General features: G+C 41.9%; 1 protein-coding gene across 8 annotated transcripts in view; it reads right to left on the reverse strand.

The window, feature by feature from the left end:
* The window catches only part of LOC122875541 (transducin-like enhancer protein 3-B), a 37,395-nt gene extending 17,774 nt beyond the window's left edge, over positions 1–19,621 (reverse strand). For 2 of the 8 annotated variants that reach the window (XM_044198608.1, XM_044197762.1), the window contains exons 1-7: positions 14,367–14,883; positions 13,576–13,793; positions 12,843–12,943; positions 12,540–12,603; positions 10,795–10,839; positions 3,758–3,820; positions 3,167–3,241 (exon numbers count right to left, since the gene is read on the reverse strand). In XM_044198608.1, coding sequence (XP_044054543.1) covers positions 3,167–3,241; positions 3,758–3,820; positions 10,795–10,839; positions 12,540–12,603; positions 12,843–12,943; positions 13,576–13,599 — 372 coding nt within the window. In that variant the 5' untranslated portion in view covers positions 13,600–13,793; positions 14,367–14,883. Of the gene's footprint in view, positions 1–3,136; positions 3,242–3,757; positions 3,821–10,794; positions 10,840–12,539; positions 12,604–12,842; positions 12,944–13,575; positions 13,794–14,366; positions 14,884–19,371 lie in introns of those variants that run through there. The other 6 variants (XM_044196048.1, XM_044196912.1, XM_044201147.1 and 3 more) reach the window with 6 other exon arrangements.
* Between the last annotated feature and the right edge of the window lie 326 nt (positions 19,622–19,947).

Here is a 19,947-nt window from a genome sequence, read left to right on the forward strand (position 1 = left end):
GGTTGACAATACGCAGCACACCACCTGTAACTGGCTCGTTAACCATTATCTAAGTACAATCTTGCCTTGTGTTAAAATCATGGAAATGAGAGTAGCTGCATGGAAATGAGACTGCACCTCTGACACTTGTCAAATCAAACTCAATCATGTGTCACCTCAGGCCAAAGTGTATGCAAATCAGTGACGGGCCGAGGAGACTAGTTTGCATCTTTGTCTTGGCTCTACAGTCCCCTCAACACAGTTCAGCACACTTGTAGGTTGCTCATGTTTTCGTAAACTTTAATATAATGGAAACAATGTGTTAACATTTACAAAAAGCATCATGATATTAACTAGTTTGGACAGAGTTTGTCAACATTGTCGTACCTCTGACCCTAACTCCTGGTGCCAGTTTCACTTACTTTTGTATTTGATGGGAACTCCAGATGGACTTTTATAGAAATGATAATATATTGCAAACCTTTATAATACATATTTTATTAAAAATAAAAATAGAAAATTAGGGCTGCAACTATTTATTTTTGTTTTATTCGTAATTTTCAATTACTCAATTACTTATCTAGTCTATTAAATATCAGAAAATTGCAAAGAATGTCCAGCCTAATTTCCACACAGTCCAAGGCGACGTCTTCATATTGCTTGCTGTATTCAATCATCAGCTAAAATGCTAAGATATTTAATTTACAATGATACAAAACAGAGAAAAGTAGCACATTCTTCCCTTCACGCAGCTCCATCTGGTAGTTTTTAGCCTTTTTGCTTCATAAATGACTTACAAGATTATATCGATTATCAAAATAGTTGCCGAATAATTTTCTGCGACTAATCAATCAATCAACTTCCAGCCTTATAGAAACATAATACATATAATATTTAAAATACCTAATATTTTGTCCCAGATGAGTAGGGGGAGAGGGTGGGGTCTTTGGGGGACTTTAACGTACTGTAAATATTGCTTCACATACAGACACCGAGCATCTCCAGCTGGTCCCTGCAGGGCAAACATCTATCGTGTGTTAATGCGTCTCGACTCAAGTCTGTTTTCTGATCTAACTGCTGCAGGAAGCTGCCAGAGCCTGATGCTCTCTGAATATCTCTGAGACTTTAATGACAAGACGCCATCACTCACACTGTGGGGACATGGAGATTGATCACCTGCCATGTCTGCATCCAATAATTAAAGTCTGTTTTCCTGTGTGTGTGTGTGTGTGTGTGCGTGTGTGTTCTTCCTAGCCCTGCCCCCTTAATGAAGGCAGAGTCACTCCTGTTGTGGACACTCTGAGCTGGTTGGGGGGGGGGAAGAAATGGGAATAGGAAATAATTACGTTGAAAACTGGGGGTTGTGCTCCTGGCTCATTTACCTTAAACGAATTTCGATATCTGTCTCTCATTAGACTTGACCCCATACCACTGGAGCTAGCTAACCGCTGACTAACCTCTGCTACAGAGGGCTAATCAAAAGGGTCAATTTATCCATCTGGGTCCAAGCTGGCTATTAAAAAGCAGCTAGTCTTATAGTAGTTAAATAAAACCAGATGAAAGACCAAATCACTAAAAAGTATATTAGGCCAGAGTGGATTTTGTGTGTGTTTATGGTTGTGGCTACAATTAAAAGGTCAATTACTGATTTTTTTGAAGTGCAATCCTTTCCTCTATTAAAGTTTAGATTGCTGCAGATGCTCTCAATTGAATCAAATATGAGAAAATGTACCTTTAATATAATCAGGGTAAAAAAAGAAAAAAACCCAAGGAAGTTCAAAGCCAAGAATTGTCCTGTCCCCTGAAACCCTACTGAGAAATACATTAACTGGAGCAGACATAATGCCACGTACATGTCATATTGTTCAGACCGTCATTACAAGCAGCCGTCTCAAGAGTTGTAATTCCAAGTCGGAGATATTATATATACTGTATATTATATACTTTGCAAAAAAACTACAGAAGTTTTAACAATCTGGTGACAAAATTGTAGCAAAGCCGCCATTGCTGGAAGTTGCACGTAATTAAAATCCAATATTAACACTAATTGAATAAATTTGGCTAATTAAAAAGGAGCTATATACTATATTTTTGTATCTGGTTTCACTAGAGCTGAAATGATTCACCGATTAATAGATCGACAGAAATTTAACTATTTTGATAATATACTATTAAACTATTTTGATAATACATTAATCGAAAATTACTGATTCCAGCTTCTTTTCAGCATTTATTTGACTTGTATGCTAGTAAATTGAACTATTGGACTGTTGGTCGGACAAAATAAGCAATATGAAGATGGCACACTGACCTTTAGGAAATTGTGATGGGCCTTTTTGGTTATTTTCTAACAAACAACAACAAAAGTTTTTCCTATTCTGCCAACATTACTTGAATGCAGCCTAAATCTTTTATCCACTACACCTTACAAATGTTCAGGACCTGCTACGTCCATACTGCTGTAATCTCTGCTGCAATCACAATGCTTGTCCCAACCTGACCACTCTAATTCCTCCTGCTGTTGGGTCAGAGGTAGGGGTAAGCCTGTTGGCTGGAACCTTTTATCTAATTAAAAGCAGCCAAAGTGAAATCTGAGAAACACCATGATCTGATCTCAGTCTGGACTGTGCTACTAGATATCAGATGTTCTTTGACTCTGTCTGAGAGTAGAAAATAAGAGCAGAGCAGCTGTTAGAAACTGCACCCTGCGTGCTGATGGGTCATGGTTAACCAACAATCAGAGAAATTACCGCAGAACACCATATTGACAGCACACTGCAAACATTGTGAACTCAAATAAAAACATAATAAACCACTGAAGACAGGGGCAAGTCTGCACAGGTGAAGAGGACTTAGCGTTGCTAGTTTGTATTCAGTCTGAACATTCACATGCCACAGACAGGAGGAAGAAAACGGTTGCAGATTAATACACTAAGCTACTCTTATTCCCTTTTCACCCCTATTTTCCACCTGAATCTATTGCCCTTTCCCAGATTATCCTTGACATGCAACACTAATGGTGAAATAAACCCATAAGCGCAATGTAGCACGCTTAAATAGCCTGCATGTCTGTACTGGAGTGCCGGTCCTCCTCTATGCATGCAGTTTTGCCCCTGGCCTCAGGTCAAATGAAGGAAGAAAAAGGGGGTATACACACAGTTAGAGGCAGATTGGGAAGTCCACGTACCCCGATGATAGCATTCAGCTCAGTCATCGTCACCTGCTTGGCACGCTCAACAGCCTGAGCCACCTGCTGTTGATGCTGCAGGTCACATAAACACAGATTAGATTCCTGGTGGAAAATAATTCATTACAAAAGACATATCCTGGCCTGTACTTTAGCTGAGGGGGGAAAATCCACACACAAGTAATTTAATCCTCCTCAAAGTTAGTAATACAAGTTCCATAAAAAGACTCATTATCAGAATAACTGTACATAACAAGGAACCACTTAGAAGGTACAATTTTGGTTTCCTACTTGATAAAAAGGCATAATAATTTACATATTTATTGATTAAAATACATTATTCAATGGGGTTGTGCTGCTAAAATTGTCAGTTCAATAACCTTTTCATGATTAAAGATAATTGCTTCAAATCTGTATTCCTATTATGCAATGAATACATGTCTTGTACTATGTAAGATGCCTTGTCATTCCTATACATCCCATTGACAGGGTCTGCACAACAACCAGACTCACACTTTCCTATAAGTTACTGAACAGAGTGAATGAAATTATTCTCATTCTTAAAATGCTGCAAGTTTGGGTGACACTCACCTCTTGTGACAAGAACGGCATGATCTGAGCCAGAATTGCATTGAGACGTTTGGCAATCTCAGTCTGTAGGAGAAGAGAGAGAAAACATTAGATGGATAGTCTTTCAGTACACTGCATGCCATCGGCAACACTATAATCAAGCAGTTAAACTACCTGTAAAACAAAGGGGTGTGCATTTGTGCACACACACACAAATGTTTGCAGCCTCCATCTGGATAGATCGTGTATTTCTTAACTAAATTGGGACTGCCTTAGAACAAATTTACTTCCCTCTCTCTCCTGCCTCCATTAGACTCAGGCCTTATTTCATTAGGAGGCTGAAATATGCTAATACCATCTGGCTGGAGAGACCATAATGAGGTCCATACTTCATAATTACAGCCCAGACGGGGGGGGCACACTGAAGCAGACAGGTTAACTCTCTGGCCCTATCTATCAGAGGCATCTTTGGTATCGACCATGCAATATTAGCTGGGACAGTAAGATGATACAGCAGGGCTCGACGAACATAGAGCACTTTACAGCACTACATTTGGACAAATGGATAGGCTGCGCTGCCAGCCTACCGCACTTGAATGTCCCAAGACATTTTGCCCGAACCCATTTCCTTTTTTAAAATCTGTACTTTCCACGGAGAGAGGAGGAGGAGGAGAGGAACACAAAAGTAGAAAGCTGAATAAAGGAGAAGGGGTGGGGTGTGTGTGTGGGGGTGATAAATGGTGAAGTGAAACGCTCTGATTTGACACAAAGGTAATGTAGTTTGACTGAACCGGGGGAGGTGAACTAATTGATTCAGAGAGATTAGGGGTGGAGGCCCAGCAGGTGTGTGGGGGTGAAGAGGTCCTTCCCGCCGTTTTATACGCTGCTGCATTCCACTCATTTTCTCCCTTAACCTTGTTTGACTGTGAAAGGGGGAGGGAGGAGAGAGGAGGAGAAAGAAAGTGGAAAGGGGGGACAGGAGGTGTCAGTAGCCTTTTGCACAACCCTCTGTGTTGGTCTTTTCATTTTGGGAGGAGGGGAGACAGGAAAAGAAGGAAAGAAGAGGAGGGGGACAGACCTTTGCTGGCCTGTCAGGAATTATCTCACAACCCCCAGTCTGACCTTATCCGCACTGTGCTTTCTCTCTCCATCCAGCCTCCCACCTCCTCCAAACGCTTCTTCACACCCCTCCCTGCTAGTCTCCACTACTCTCCTCTGTGCTCTCTCTCCTTCCTCCTCTTCCTCTCTCATCTTCCCCCTCCTCTGTTGCTGGGGCAACGCTATCTGGCACGGCTGATCGTTATGTAAATTGGGCTGGGGCCCTGACCAGAACAGCCTGTAAAATCATATTAGGCGCAGCAAAGAGGCAGGTCATTAAATTGAATTTTCGGCCTGTCGATCTGATCGGCACGGGAAATTAATGAGGGATAACTGGGAGTGGGGAGGTGGGGAGTAGGCTGAACTGGTGGGGGGGGGCTGACATGGAGAGAGAGAGAAAGAGAGGGAGGGAGCTCTATGGAGACTCATAAACCATCATCATTAGCGGGGGCTGGATACAATGACACACAGTAGGATTAGAGTGTTTCAGTATCACACCACTTCTCTGGAAATGGCTGCAAGGGGAGCAACATGGGGCTTGTAGGAAACAGCGGTATGCTGATACACTCGGCTATTAGAGCAACAACATTACAAACCCTCACCACAAACCGATTCAGAAAGAAAGGCATTCATTTGTTCATAGCAAATCACCACTCCAGAGCCACCATTTGAAGCCAAAAACATTCATGGAATTCAGGTGCACTCTGCCTTTTGTGTTGAACTGTTTGGTGCGCTGTGCTAAAAACACACGTTTCTCTCTGCGGTTCTTTCTGAAAGGCGAGCTGAAGCACCAGGTGCATTAAGAGCTGAGATCATGCAGAGTTGCATTCAGGTTGGGTTTTTTTTTTTTTTTATATGTTAAATGTTCCCAAACCCTTGGCTTCCTCTGAAATTTACCCCAGAGTTAAAATACTACTTTGGAGCCAGAAAATAAAACAATGAAGCAGACTTCCTTTGCATCCATTTTTGTTTGTTTTTTTGTGGCTTAATTATTGCGATGCTGAACATTTTGCCGCCATCTATCAGCTACAATTTAAGAGAATGTGAGGACAAACATGACTCACACGTCAACCTGAGAAACATACTGTAAAACCCCTCAACTGAATCGCTGCCTTTATCAGCTACATCTCGTCCTTCCTTTTCAAAATTTAGTCACTCCACTCTGTTCAGGCAGAGTTCACACGTGTTAGGGAGGGCAAATGGGCACATGGCTTACTTACACGACTTTTTCACAGCCATTTTGAAGGGGGAAAATACTGATAACACATCACATCCAATGACTCGCAGCACTCTTGAATGACTCCCACTTTTCTTTGGAGGCACTATTTTCCACAGTGCTTTTAGTGGCAGAGACAGGCACTGGAAAGAGTTTATTGTCACTTAAAGCCACTGAAAACAGAAGCCTTTGAGCCGGCAGAAGCTTTTCACTGCAGCTCAACAATTACAGGTACTCAGGGTTGTCTAGTAGCACCAGAGCTTGGAGAGGCTCTCTCTCCATAGCATCCCTCTGTCAATGGTGCGGTGAAAGCCATTTGGCTGTTAGTCGCTCCAGGCATTAGCCCCCAAGTGGAGAGCAGAGTCTCTGACGAGGATTCAATTGGCGAGGAAACCAAGTGGCATATGATTGGGGAGATGGCTGTTTGGGAATTATCTTTTCAGCCCGAGCAGAGGAAGAAAGAGGTACTTAGAAGTATCTTGTTCATTACAAATGCATGAAGGATATTTTGCATGTGCATGTCATTCTATTTTGAGCTCATGAACACAAAACTGAAGTGACATCCTTTTCTGCAGGGAGCACATGGAAATGGGCTGTTTTCCAACAGATTACACCTGATTTCATTAGAATTCAAATCATCATGTAGACAATATTTTTTTATAGATTTCCTTTTTAAAATTATGCAGTTTATATGTAAAGACATACACAAAAAAACAGCTGGTTGAGTGCACACACACACACACCCAGGCACTAATTGTGTAGCACTGTTCTACCAGCCCTTCTAGCCTGGCTATCAAAATAAAGCATGTCTCACAGACTCCAATAACCTTCGTCGAGCTCCCTTGAGAGAGAGAGTATGTGTGTTCTCGTAGTCAGTTTGTTTTGGCTTAGAGACAGGTCGGTCATCATCACCTTGGCAAACAATTCCAGGAATCCTGTCTAAATTATTCATTTGCACAAGCTCTCTTTCTCTCTCCCTCTGCTCCTCCTTTCACCCTCTTCCTACATCCAGGAAACGGACACGACCCTCCTTGATAAAGCACTTTCTCGATTTCCCTCATTCACTCAACAAGTGAGGAAATAGATACAACAGATACACAAAATGGCTACACTAAGGTGCAACAAAGTAAGAAGCCAAATATAATGGTATAAGATCGGTTAATTCTATTCATGTTCCTTTTGCTTTCACTTTACCAAAGAGAGAGAGAACTGAAATCAAAATGTAGGCGTACAAGAGACCACAACAGAGACCAGAGGTAGTGAAAAATAAAGCAACCCCCACCACACCCACACCACAAAGTCAGCAGGGCATGTTGCTGAGGCAGCCTAATGAGCTGCGCTAATTAAAATCACTTATTGACAGCAAGCGAGGGTGATTACCTCCACCCTGCACTCTTTGCCATCATAAGAGACACTGTCAAAACAAATTACCCTCCAGCAGCCACACAGATCCCTTTGCTAGCAACCATTTAGCTCAGCACCAGTGTAGGGGAAGTTGTGAATGTGTTGGAACTGGAATTACAGTGTTTGTGTGTGTAAAGACACAACTGGTGTTACCATGTAAGGGATATGAGTATTTATTTATATGTGCATGTGTGTGTGTGTTCGTGCCCATTCCCCTGCTTTCCAAACCAGCTTTGTAGCGATAACAACACAAAGTGAGTTTATCACGGCTTTTTTTCCACACTGCAATAAATCTTCAACACAAGCGAAGTAATGTGCCTGCCTGCACACAATAATCCAGCCTTCCTCCCCCCTATCCCTTCCTCCCTCCCTTCCTACCAATAACAGGGGCAGCTAAGGGCTGTCTGTTTACGTCTCGCTGATGTCATCACAAACACTCGTTCACCAGGGATGGGAGAATGGAGAGAGGAAGGGAGGTGGAAGGAATCATGCATTATTCAGAGTGCTCCGTCGACTCCAGCGGGCTTATTGATAAACAAAGGAGATGCACAGGAGAGGACCAGTCGATTAACCCATTTACCCTGAAGCCTCTCACTCCTTTCCTGTCTCCATCTAAACCCCCCCACCCCCTGCTTTGTCCACTGCCACCAGCATCCACCCACAACAACCAGCTCCTCCCCCACCCTGCATTGCTTCAACCTCCTTGCTGGTGATAAGTGCCTGACAGAAAATGCTCAGGGGGGGGGGGTTAGTAGTAGAGAGGCAGCAAGGCTTGATAAACAGAAAACACCTAGTTAGCACACGCACACACACACACCACGTGCCTACAAAAAACGTCTACAGCTGATGAATTGTGCAGTGTGCTGCTGTTCCAACAGGGCTACCCTCCCACTGATGCCATTAACCTTCTGGATCTGAGAGGCCATGAAGCCTCCACCCCACCTCTCTCGGTCTCTCTTTCTCCCTCTTTGACAGACTCCCACTCTCATACATCATATCACACAGCTAATGACACAAGGGCCATCATTCACATCACATCGTCGGGGTGGCGGGGCAGACAGAAGAGGGGGAAGCAATGAAAAGACATGAGGGAACGAGGAGGAGGTGGAAGAGGAGAATTGAGGAGGCGAAGGTGACTGAGGGGAAACAGAAGGCAAGACGGAATCAGAGAAAATGGAAATGTAAGTGTAGAAAGATAAAAGAGGGGCATTTTAAGATCACACTAAGCTTTTTTCCTCTTTTTAAGTGAACTGAATAAAAGATTATGCTGATGTCTGTTAATACAAAAGAAAATGTGGGTTTCACACAGCTGCCTAAAAGGCCTCAGGTCAGATCTTTAGTTGAACAGAGTGGCTGTGCAGTGTTCTTTACAGGCGTAATCTGACTTTTATAGAGCGCTGATGTCTTGCGTTTAGGACAATGGTGTCTACAGCAGACATGGGATCAGCAGATGTCTTATCCTAACCACACCAAATGTTAAGCAGCCAATTGTAGCCATCCAGACGGCATGCACACTCCTTATCCTGTGGACACGCCTGAACACAGATGAAATACTCAAAATGCCCACCTCCAGACATCTTACAGGTATGAAAGAAGGGCTGCAACTAACAACTATTTATTAGATTAATCTCTCAATCGTTTGATGGATTGTTTAGTCCATAAAATGTCAAAACATTGTACAAAATGCTCATTTCCCACAGCCTAAAATGACATCCTGAGAGAGCTTATTTTGTCCAAGAGACTAAGATATTTAATTTAAAATAACAGCTGCTAACAGAAAAGCAGCAAATCTTCATGTCACCCCATCACCCAGTGATTTTTTTCTTATTGACATCAAAATTGTTGATTAATTTTTCTAATTTTCCCTCCACTAATTGTTTCAGCACTACAAAAAAACCCACATTGAGTCTAAGGGATAACACATTAAAGTGAGAACACTTATTTCCAACATGGTGTTGATGTTAGGCACCAAGACAGATAAAAAAAAAACATGTAACAAAAACATTGAAGAAAGCACTTATTTTCATCCAGACGAATATCAGAGCACAGCTGACAGAAAAGCACTGCTACCAAGCTTCTGGTGTCTTGCTCGGGGACACTTCAGCGGGGTGCGTTCTTGGTGGTGTATGAGCTTTAAGCTAACTAAGGCTACATCCACACGAATATATTTTAGTTTTAAAACACCATTTAAAACAAAAATGATCTCTGTAAACAACTGTTTTAGCACCGTTTCAGAAATAATCTCCGCTCATACTAACACGCCTGAAAAAGCATATCTCATGACCCTTCACGTACATGGGGCATGCGCGTGCCGCTGTAAAGAGGAAGCAGATTGTCTACACGAGTACGAATTTCTTTGCTTGGACCGACGACGAGGTGACAACAAGGTCAGCAACACCTGTAATTCGCCATCCATGTTGAATTAACCGCTGGGGTCATGTGATAGGGGCGTAACGAATCAGGGAAGGACACGTCATGACTGATTAGACCCAATCAGGAAGCTAACATGGGTGTCAGCGTCTTCGTTTCCGCCCCGTCCAGACTAAAACGCAAATGCAATGTTCGAAAACACTGTAGTAGCATGGACGCTAGGCGTAAACATAGCAAAAGTTATGCATTTTAAAAAACGAAAACGTATTAGTGAGGATGTAGCCCAAGTATTTGGGTTGAGGGACTGTTTCCACAAAACACTAGAACAACCTGCCTCCAAAACTCTGGACATGACAGGCTCAATAACAACTGGAAGCAAACCAACAAAGAAGCCTGGTGTAAAATGTATTTTCTAAGGCTAAAAAGATTTTAACATATCTGTCCGCCCCCCCCCATTCCTTCATGCATCCAGTCTACTGAAATGGCTCCGCAGGTGGTGTAGAGGGAACTTTTTATTTTTATTTTTGCCCTATTCATCTGTAGAAGTCTTTCCACTGCAGCATGATGCCCAGTGCTGGGTGGCAGATGAACTAATGAGCTTTTAGCCCGGCTGGCAGTGGGGAGGCAGACACAGAATAGTGCAGGCATATGTGCACACACACACACTCAGAAGGACAAACCACACAAAAACACATCCTCTCAGTCTGTCTGCCAAATACTTCACTTTAATCTTATCAAACCATCCCCATCAGGCAGCGTGCCCTTCGTGTTGTTTAGCCTGTCAGCATTTTCACTACAGGAAGCCAGTATGTGTATGCCTCCTAACGCCATTTAAGGATGAGGGTAGAAACTAAGGTCAGGTACATGTGTGTGCGTGTGTGCAAGTGTGTTTATATTCCTCAATCACTAGGGTGGAAAAAAACAACAGTGTTTTGGTTGTACACAGACCATCCCTGATATGGCTACATACCTGTTTGTGCATCTCAATGTTAAGCCCATAGGACATTTCATAGTACTGTAAAATAGAGAAGAGGAGAAAACATTAACACATAATAAAGTCAGCGTAAAACAAAGACTTTTAAAAGATGCATTTTCATTTGTACATTGAGTCAAAGAATTAGAGGCAAGACATGATCCCAGATTTGTATCTGTCATGATATACTGTAAGCACCTTAACTGTGTACAACTAAATAGGAATTCAAGTACTTTTTCTCTACCGAGGAGCAGAGAGTAAAAAATGACATTTTTATCAGTCCTCTAAAGCACTCAAACAATAAAAGAGATGAGCTGAATACTTGTTGCAGCACAGGGGTGAGCCATTAAAAAAACCCACACTGACATTAACCGAAGGGGTTGACACCTTCATGTTCTATGTGCAACCACAGCCGACAGACGATTGGCTCCTGTTCTCATTTACTTTTACTGGGCACTGCCAGTCTTTGAGCTAAAAACGCTGTCTAGAGCTTCAGAAACCCAAGAGAAAGCCAATACTATTATTGAAAACAACATTATCTGCTGTTGATTGCCAAAAGCTTGTAAGCCCACCAACAGATACAAACTAAAGCCTAGTAGTTTGTCTGTCTAGTTTATCAAACACACAGCAAACGGCTTCCACTTATTATAGCTACTCCCACCACCTTCTGGTTCCTAACAGGGAAAATAATATTTAACAAACGCACTGCTGCGTTTGGTTAAAGTCATTCCTTTCATGTACAAACAAGATAAGCACGCACATCCACAAACTAAGAGTGAGATCTAAGTTACATCACGCGTCAGATAAAGATTGTTCTTTTCATAAACACAAAGCAGCTTTTCCTGTATTAGAAAAAACCTTTGTGTTGGGTTGTCTTTGCAGCGGCACTGACTTTTTTTGTCTCCATTTGATCTTCAAGGAGCTCTGAACTAAATGTAATATGTTTTAATTGCAGTATTTGAGCAGTTTTACATTGTAACCCCTTCACAGCTCTTTTTAGCTGCTGATTAATTTTCTTTTGATCGACTAATCAATTAAACTAGATGATATGACATCACATCGTCCAAACTGGTGATTCCAAGCAAGTTTTTGTATTAAACGTGCAGTTTTGTCTGATGCAGTTCATTGCACTGAACATCAATTTGATGATTTTATGTGAGATTTTGCATACATTTCACATACTGTGATATCGAAAAATATTCCTATTAATATTGTGATATTGATTTCAACGACAATGCCTGGCCCCAACAGGTAGTCTGTTATCTTTATGGTTAGAGAAAAACACACAAAGTCTCCCCATATCTGAGAAACCCCTGTGCGAGTCAAAAGTGACCCTGTGGTTCACCTCGGGTGAGTTTAAGAAGTTAAAAAATATAATAATACAGGAAACCCTCTGATTCATGCATAAAGCCAGCAGACCAGTCATTAACCCCCAGTGGGTCATGTTGGGTGTGTTAGGGAAGGGTGGTGGAGGGTCATAAAGAGGACCCCAGAGCCATAGAGGGGGTCGTCACACCCCACAATCAATAGTTGGGACATTTGACCCCTACTAGAGTTTCAACTACCCCCTCCACCTTCTTACCCAATGAAAACACAGGCAAGAGTCAACAATACCAAGCAGAGACAAATGGCAATGGCCTTTGCAAAACGCCTGAGCTGCACCACCTGCGACTGTTCACCTGAGGCTAAAGGGAGGATACGGCATTAAATCACATTCATAGTTTTACGATGATTGCTCTTACCATGACGTAATGACGCTGCATCTCTGTCTTTTCGTTGGCCAGTTTGTCGTACTCCACTTTAAGACTTTAGGAAGAGAAGAGAGAAATAATTACATTTTATGGTAAGTTTGATATATGTTACATACATAAATTAAAGCACATTCTTGATTTGGGTGTGTTACATCAAGTAACAGATATATTTATGAGTGTAACATCAGTGTAGACTTGGTGCAAGAAGCTACAAAAATGGAACAAAACAGAAGCAACTTCCTCTTCCAAATCTTTCCAGGAAGCCAATGCTGTTTACAGCAGGCTAGTCATTACCTGTGGTACTGGGCCTGCAGGAACTGAAATTCGTCTTTGATCCTGTCGCAGGACTCTGCCACAGTGAACTTGAAGCCAGGCTGCCCTGGTTGGTGAGGTGCCTGAAAAAATGCAAGGTTGTTGATACCGCAGGTGTAAATAACCCCATCACAGTGCAGATTATAATCTCATATCTGTCTTACCACCGCCGCCTCCTCCTCCTCCTCTTTCTTAGTAAACTGTGTGCTTTTTGCTCTCTTTATGGTTTGTCCTCGCATTTCCCCTGAGCACTGACTGGCGGAGGAAAGAGCCGCTTCCACTCAACAACATGTGCAGTGACAGAGGCGGGTCACTAAATCCATCCTCAAAGTAATGTTACATGGTAGGCAGAGTCCAATGAGGAAGGGATTCAAAAAATAAATTTAAAAAATATACCCAAAGTTGTGGGATTTGGTCAAAAAGCACAATGAACCTTTCAGCACTGTATGACAAACTGCACTGAGAAATTAAGTCAGTTTACAGAAGGAGGTGATGATCTACTTTCCTGAGTTCAACCAAAAGCTCTGATCTTGTTGCCAATAAACACGATCTCCCAGTTTCTCTCCTGCCAGAGTGAAGGGCCTCAGCAGCACCGATGCAGACCATAAATAGTAAGGTGTGGATCAGCAGCTCCACTGTGACGAGCTAATTAGGCTACTTAGAAGGGCGGTGCATTTGCATCAATTTACAAATAGTGACAAAGACGTCTACTTACCGGATGCCGGCCTTGTGGATACATGTCGCGTCCTTTACACAAGGGAATTCGGTGTGTTTTCTCTCTTTCAGTTATCCCAGTGAAGGTGCGGTAAATCACCGCCACCCCCTCCCCGGTATACGCAGGATGGCGGCGGACAAAGCCCTGTTCTCGGCTGCGAGGCGCACACTCAGACCCCGACCACTGGATGTATCACCCCGTCGGCCTTTCCTTTGTACCTAAACAAACAGAAAACGGGGGACAGCTGAGGAGCTGAATCACGTTCAGCAAGCGACCGTAGCACCTTGGTTGTAAATCGACAAGAATTTACAGCTTTATGAACTTAACCGGACTGGTCTACTATCTGCTCCCCCTGACAAAATGACAATTTAATGTTTTTTATCCTGTGGCATTATGACCCCCCCACCCCCCCCCCACCCCACCTTTTTTCCTTCCAAATATTTCCAATTTTCTGTCAAAAATCTAAATCTGTCGCCTCGATTTGCATTATAAAAGGGAGAAACGAGTGCCAGCAAAACGTGTTTGATCCGACGTATCAAATAAATCCCAAAGTAGTTACTCTTGATCACACCCTCAACGCCATGGTGCTTTGTTTTTCTCGTAAATCTAACGAGTTGTCTTCCACAAAGGGGTTACAAGCGCACACGCACACACACACACACACAACGGGTTGTTTTGGTGGTCCGGGAAGATCAGAAAACAAGGAGCTACTGCTTTCAAACTCGGCTGCCATAAAGCCACACCACCACCCGCCGCCTTGTTAGCGGCGCTCTTCATGTCGCCCTTTTTACCTTTGTCTGGACTGATTCTTCCCCTCTCTTCTGCACAGGTAAAAAAAAAAAAGTAGTATCCAGACAAAAAGCTTAATATCCTTGACTTGTGACCGTCACCACGGAATGATAAGGGCGGAAAACGTCCGTCGCCGTTTCTATGTTTCATACACTTCTTCTTTGCCCCTTGAGAGTCCTTTAAAACCCCGGTGATCCCGAGGCGGAGAGACTCTCTCCGTCCGGTCGGACGTTGGAAACCCCTCGATTGAGTTGTTGACGGCAGGCAACTTCAAAGAAAGCCTATATTACATCCAACTGTAGTACGCGAATCTTCGAGTAAGTCCAAAGATTATTTGTTAGCAAGTAACCGGGTTTTTTGTGTGTTTTTTTTTAATGTTGGCCGTTGTGAAATATACCACTAGCTTGCTGTTGGGTATACCCGGTTCCTCCGCCGCGCGCTGTACCACACACAGACTGTGCACTGACACGAGGACCCGACTGCCGAGAGAGGGCTCTGCACTAACCAATTGGGTTCTCAGAAGGAGTTTAGCAACGATGACCAATCACAGCGCGGTGTCCCCACGTGGGGGTGTTCAGTAAGCAGGCGTTCTTATTGGACTGCGAAATGTGACCTCACATGTTCGCCATTTTGGATTTGAAGTGACATTCAGTGCGTTCAACAGCTTGTTCAAAACAAAGGCAATAATTTATATGTCCGTGCATTGCAGCCGGTGGTTTAGCGTTTCACATTATGAGTATATACCTGCGAGTTTTGTCATTACAATTATGCCGATTTAAACACACTATGCTGGTCTAAACAGGAAAATAACCCCACTAGCCAAAGACAGGATTTATCATTTTGATAAAGGCTTAAATGTGGTATGTGCTTAATATGTGAACGAGTATAAGTGAAGCTAGTCTGACCCTGAACAACAGTTTTACGTTTGAAGCAGGAAGATCGCACTTTCTGCTATCAATTCAAGGAGAAGTTAAGAGATACCAAGAAAAATAGGATCTCATAGAAATTTATTCAAGACCCGAAGTGCGCAGAAGATGGGAACACCGCTTAATCTACAGCAGAGTGTCCTTTGAGTGACTTGAATTGATCGACCTATTTCTAACGAGACCTCGAGCATCTACAAGCTTTCCTATCAGCAGCAGTAGGTAGGCTACAACACGTCTGCGCGTGAGGATATCAGCCTATCAAGTGTTGCGCACTATGCCTGGCCCCACGTGGGTCATATTCCCCTTTTATCCAATGGTGTCGCAGCTGTCTTCCTGCGCGGCTTACAATTGGCTAAGCGCTGCAAAAGCTGTCAGTCAGGAGCCAAGGATGTCAATTAAACCCACGTTGGGTACGGCGCTGACAAATGCCTGTGCTACTCTCCCTCCTGCCTGCGAATAGAGCCTGGAATGGCTGCTTAATTAGCTTCGAATGGCTTTTCCTTTCAGCTCAAACAATCTGTCACTACCATGTGGTAAAAAGAGCCCTGCATAAAACAAAAGCAGGGGGAAAAAAGCCAGTAGGGGCTAAATATCAGTTTGATTCCCCACCCCCACACTTCAACCCCTCCTCCATGAAAACATTTGCTGCAAAACAAAGCTTTTACCAAACATTGGCTCGTTTCACTCATTTGTTTCTGCCCTCATTTTCTTCTAAAATTGTGTTTATTTGAGTATCTGGGTGTCCGTTTCGTTCATTCACATTCAAATTTAAGGATGGGGTTTCTGTATTCCCTGAAACAGGTACACCAAGTGAAATGCATGCATGGCGTATTTACAGACGTCAACAGGGAAATTAAGAGGAAACTTCAACTCAAGTTTGTGAAGAATATGATTTAAAATGTTGAATAAATATTGATAGTGACACAATCTAGAGCAACTATATCATATCTTAGAAAATAGCAAAGTATTTCTAAAATGCAGATAGAACTACTCAGGCTCATATAAACTCAAATTTATATTATTTGTATCATAACAAAAGTCAAGAAGTATACCAAATTTTGAACATAACTGCAGCTAGCATACAGCGAGCTTTAGTTGTTGCTTAGCAACAAATGTATCCCTCCTGCAGATGCTCTGTCATGAGTTGGGATAATAACTCAAGCACTGAGGGCATGTCAGTAAGCTACACACTCACTGGAAGACTTTAATGAAGGTTTTTCACACAAAACTTCCCTAATGATAAATGATCTTAGCAGTCCTAGTTGTAATCATAGCACAGAACAGGCTGTAAACAGTATATGAGCAACATAGTGTATACACTTTTTGCACTTCTCAAAATCCTAGCTTCCTGAGGGAACTGTAAGATATCCAGTCTACCTTGAGGTGAAATCTGGCTACGTAAAAACATTTTGGGAGCATTGTCCTTCCTTACCAGTAATGCACCTTAATGTTGTGGTGGAACATAACACAGGTGACGTGTAAGCAGGTGCAGAATGGCATAGATATACAGACTTTACAAATGAGGCTTCAGTATGACGAAGTTAATTACGTAATCCGAGCTATGATATGGAGATATATTCCAATCTTTAATATGCTTGATAAATTTTAATAAAACGTATTTAAAGTTCATTATTGAGTTGAAAAAATGAATTAATTTCCTCTCTGCCTCTCCGTTGTTTGACCTTTGACCCTAAACACACACACATTTGCAGGTGTAAGAAAAACGGATCGAGACAAGAAGAGATAGATGAATTCAGGTTCCAGGACCAATTTAGCCTCTAACTTTGTGTAGCCTCCGTTGTAAAGTCCAAGGCCTCGTTGCCCAAAAGCATCTTAAGACTAAGATGATCGTAAAATCCTTTTTACGAACCTCCTTAAGCTTAAGAGGTGTTTCCCAAAAGCATCGTAACTCAAGACACTCTTAGAAACAAGGGCTTCCAACCCACTCGTGAGAGGCTAAGAGTGTCTTAGGAAAACTACATGTTTTATTCAAGTTTTAATAGTTTATATCAGGTACACCAATGTTCTTTGTTAAGTGACATTTCATGTAAAATAAGTCATAATGTTTCTAAATAAGAAAATAAAACTAAACTAACACGCACAATTTAATTCAACAATTATTTATAATATTGAATAAGCAATTATTCATTGTTTTCATTCAACAATTACATTTATTTACACAACTGTCCTTGTCTTCCTCTCCCTCTTCTCGATTTATATTTTCTGGATGAAAATGTCACTTTCCTGATGGTATATCTTCAGGTTCCATATATTCTCTATTTATATAAGCGTGTGTTTGTCTAATACAGAAATGATGACAGAATGACACAACAATAGATGACATGCATATTCATGACACATATAAGATTCATTACTCTCTTATTTTAGGTTTAATATGAGTTTAAGCGTAACGTCTGCCTCAAGCAGCAGCTAAATCAAAGTTTACTTTCTTAAACTGACTTCCGCCCAGTGACATGAAGCATAAAGGGCAGTAAACTGAAAGCTGTAGACTGTTGATTGCACATTAAGCTTCAAACGTTTTTTGTGATGCATGTATTTTTGATAAATAGCATGACTTACAGTCAAATATGCAAAGTTATATTAAAATGTATTCAGTATCACCTTTAGCACCGTGAACAAGCCGACGCTAAGAAGCTCTTGCGCGTGAACTAGCTTTTAAGTGCTGCTTTGGGAAATGTGTGTAGAAATTTAAGAGCATTCGTAGAAACACTCATAGAAAACGCTCATAACTTCTAAGTTGGGAAACAGGGCCCAGGTTATGTTTAGGAGAGTGGCAGCACAGTGGATCAGGGGTTCACTTCACCTCCCAGTGCTCACTCTATATCATTATCTACATTTCTTATCATTACCAGATTAAAACAATTATCTTATTCCCTTATACCTTAAATCACACACAACAATTGCATTCACGATATACAGTAATCTCTCTCATCCCCTTTGTTTACAGGTGACGTATCAACCTGTGAGCTGCCTGGTTGCCTTGGCAACGGTCAAGTACAGCACTGCAAACGGCTGCTAATCAGCTGCTAATCTGCTGTTCGGGCTCCGGCTCTAACGTCTACATTCTATTGAACTTCAAGAGTAAACAAGCGAAATCGTTGGGTTAAAATGAATAAAACCGTTAGTATAAAATTAAATAAAACAAGGAAAATATAAACTACAAAACACTAACATTAAATCCTGCACACACCACGTATCAGTGGAGTCAGGCAAACGTTACATCTGACTCCCCTCGACATCTTTTGACAGGTATAGCGTATACGTTAACTTGCAATGAGTCTTTTACAGCGCTGTGGAGGAATTTTGGCCCACTCATCTTTGCAGAATTGTTGTAATTCAGCCACATTGGAGGATTTTCGAGCATAAACTGCCTTTTTAAGGTCATGCCACAGCATCTCAATAGGATTCAGGTCAGGACTTTGACTCCAAAGTCTTCATTTTGTTCTTCTTCAGCCACAACAACATCCAAAGAACTGCAGGCCTCACTTGCCTCAGTTAAGGTCAGTGTTCATGACTCCACCATAAGAAAGAGACTGGGCAAAAATGGCCTGCATGCCACTTGCCACTGATTGCAAGTTATCGCAAATGTTTGATTGCAGTTGTTGCTGCTAAGGGTGGCCCAACCAGTTATTAGGTTTAGGGGGCAATCACTTTTTCACACAGGGCCATGTAGGTTTGGATTTTGTTTTCCCTTAATAACAACAACCTTCATTTAAAATCTGCATTTTGTGTTTACTTGTGTTATCTTTGACTAATATTAAAATTTGTTTGATGATCTGAAACATTTAAGTGTGACAAACATGCAAAAAAAAAAAGAAATCAGAAAGGGGGCAAACACTTTTTCACACCACTGTATATAAATATCCTATGTACCACATAAGCTGCATCTCCGATGAGATGGATGGGTATCTCCACACCGTCTACACACACACACACACACAAACACACACAATGTGGTGGACCTCCATACAGAGCCATTCACAAGATATGCGTTTTTGCAGTTCAGTGAAAATGCCTAGCTGGGCTGCAGCCTAGGAACACAGTTATTGTTGATACGTACCTCACGGGGAAACAAGTAACCATCTTGTTCTTCAGCCATCTGGAAGATAGGAGAGTTGCCAAGCACTTTTGCATCATGTATTCGATCAGGCCACCCCATGTATATATCTGTGAAGCTGAACAAAAGAAACCACCATGAGCAAAACATACCACATTCCAGCAGTTCATATTTAGCTACAATTATAACAGAGCTAATATTTAATATGTATTATACAATGGTGGAATGTAACTAAGTACATTTACTCAAGTACTGTACTTAAGTACAAATTCAATGTTACTTGAGTATTTCCATTTTATGCTACTTTATACTTCTACTCCACTACATTTCAAAGGGAAACATTGTACTTTTTACTCTACTACATTTGTCTGACAGCTTTCTCCAGTATCTCCAAATTTGGTGATTTTGAATGTGAATGTTTCTGATAAACTGAAGGATTAAGTGTTCCTTTATGAGTATGAGGTATTTAAAGCTGGAAAATGAATCATCACAAAGCTGAAAACAGGGCTGTTTTTCTGAGCTCATGAAAAGTTGACTTTTTAAAGATACGTGGTTCTCACAGGACAGCAATGCTACAAA

This window comes from Siniperca chuatsi, linkage group LG1 (assembly GCF_020085105.1).
Source record: "Siniperca chuatsi isolate FFG_IHB_CAS linkage group LG1, ASM2008510v1, whole genome shotgun sequence".
NCBI lineage: Eukaryota > Metazoa > Chordata > Actinopteri > Centrarchiformes > Sinipercidae > Siniperca > Siniperca chuatsi.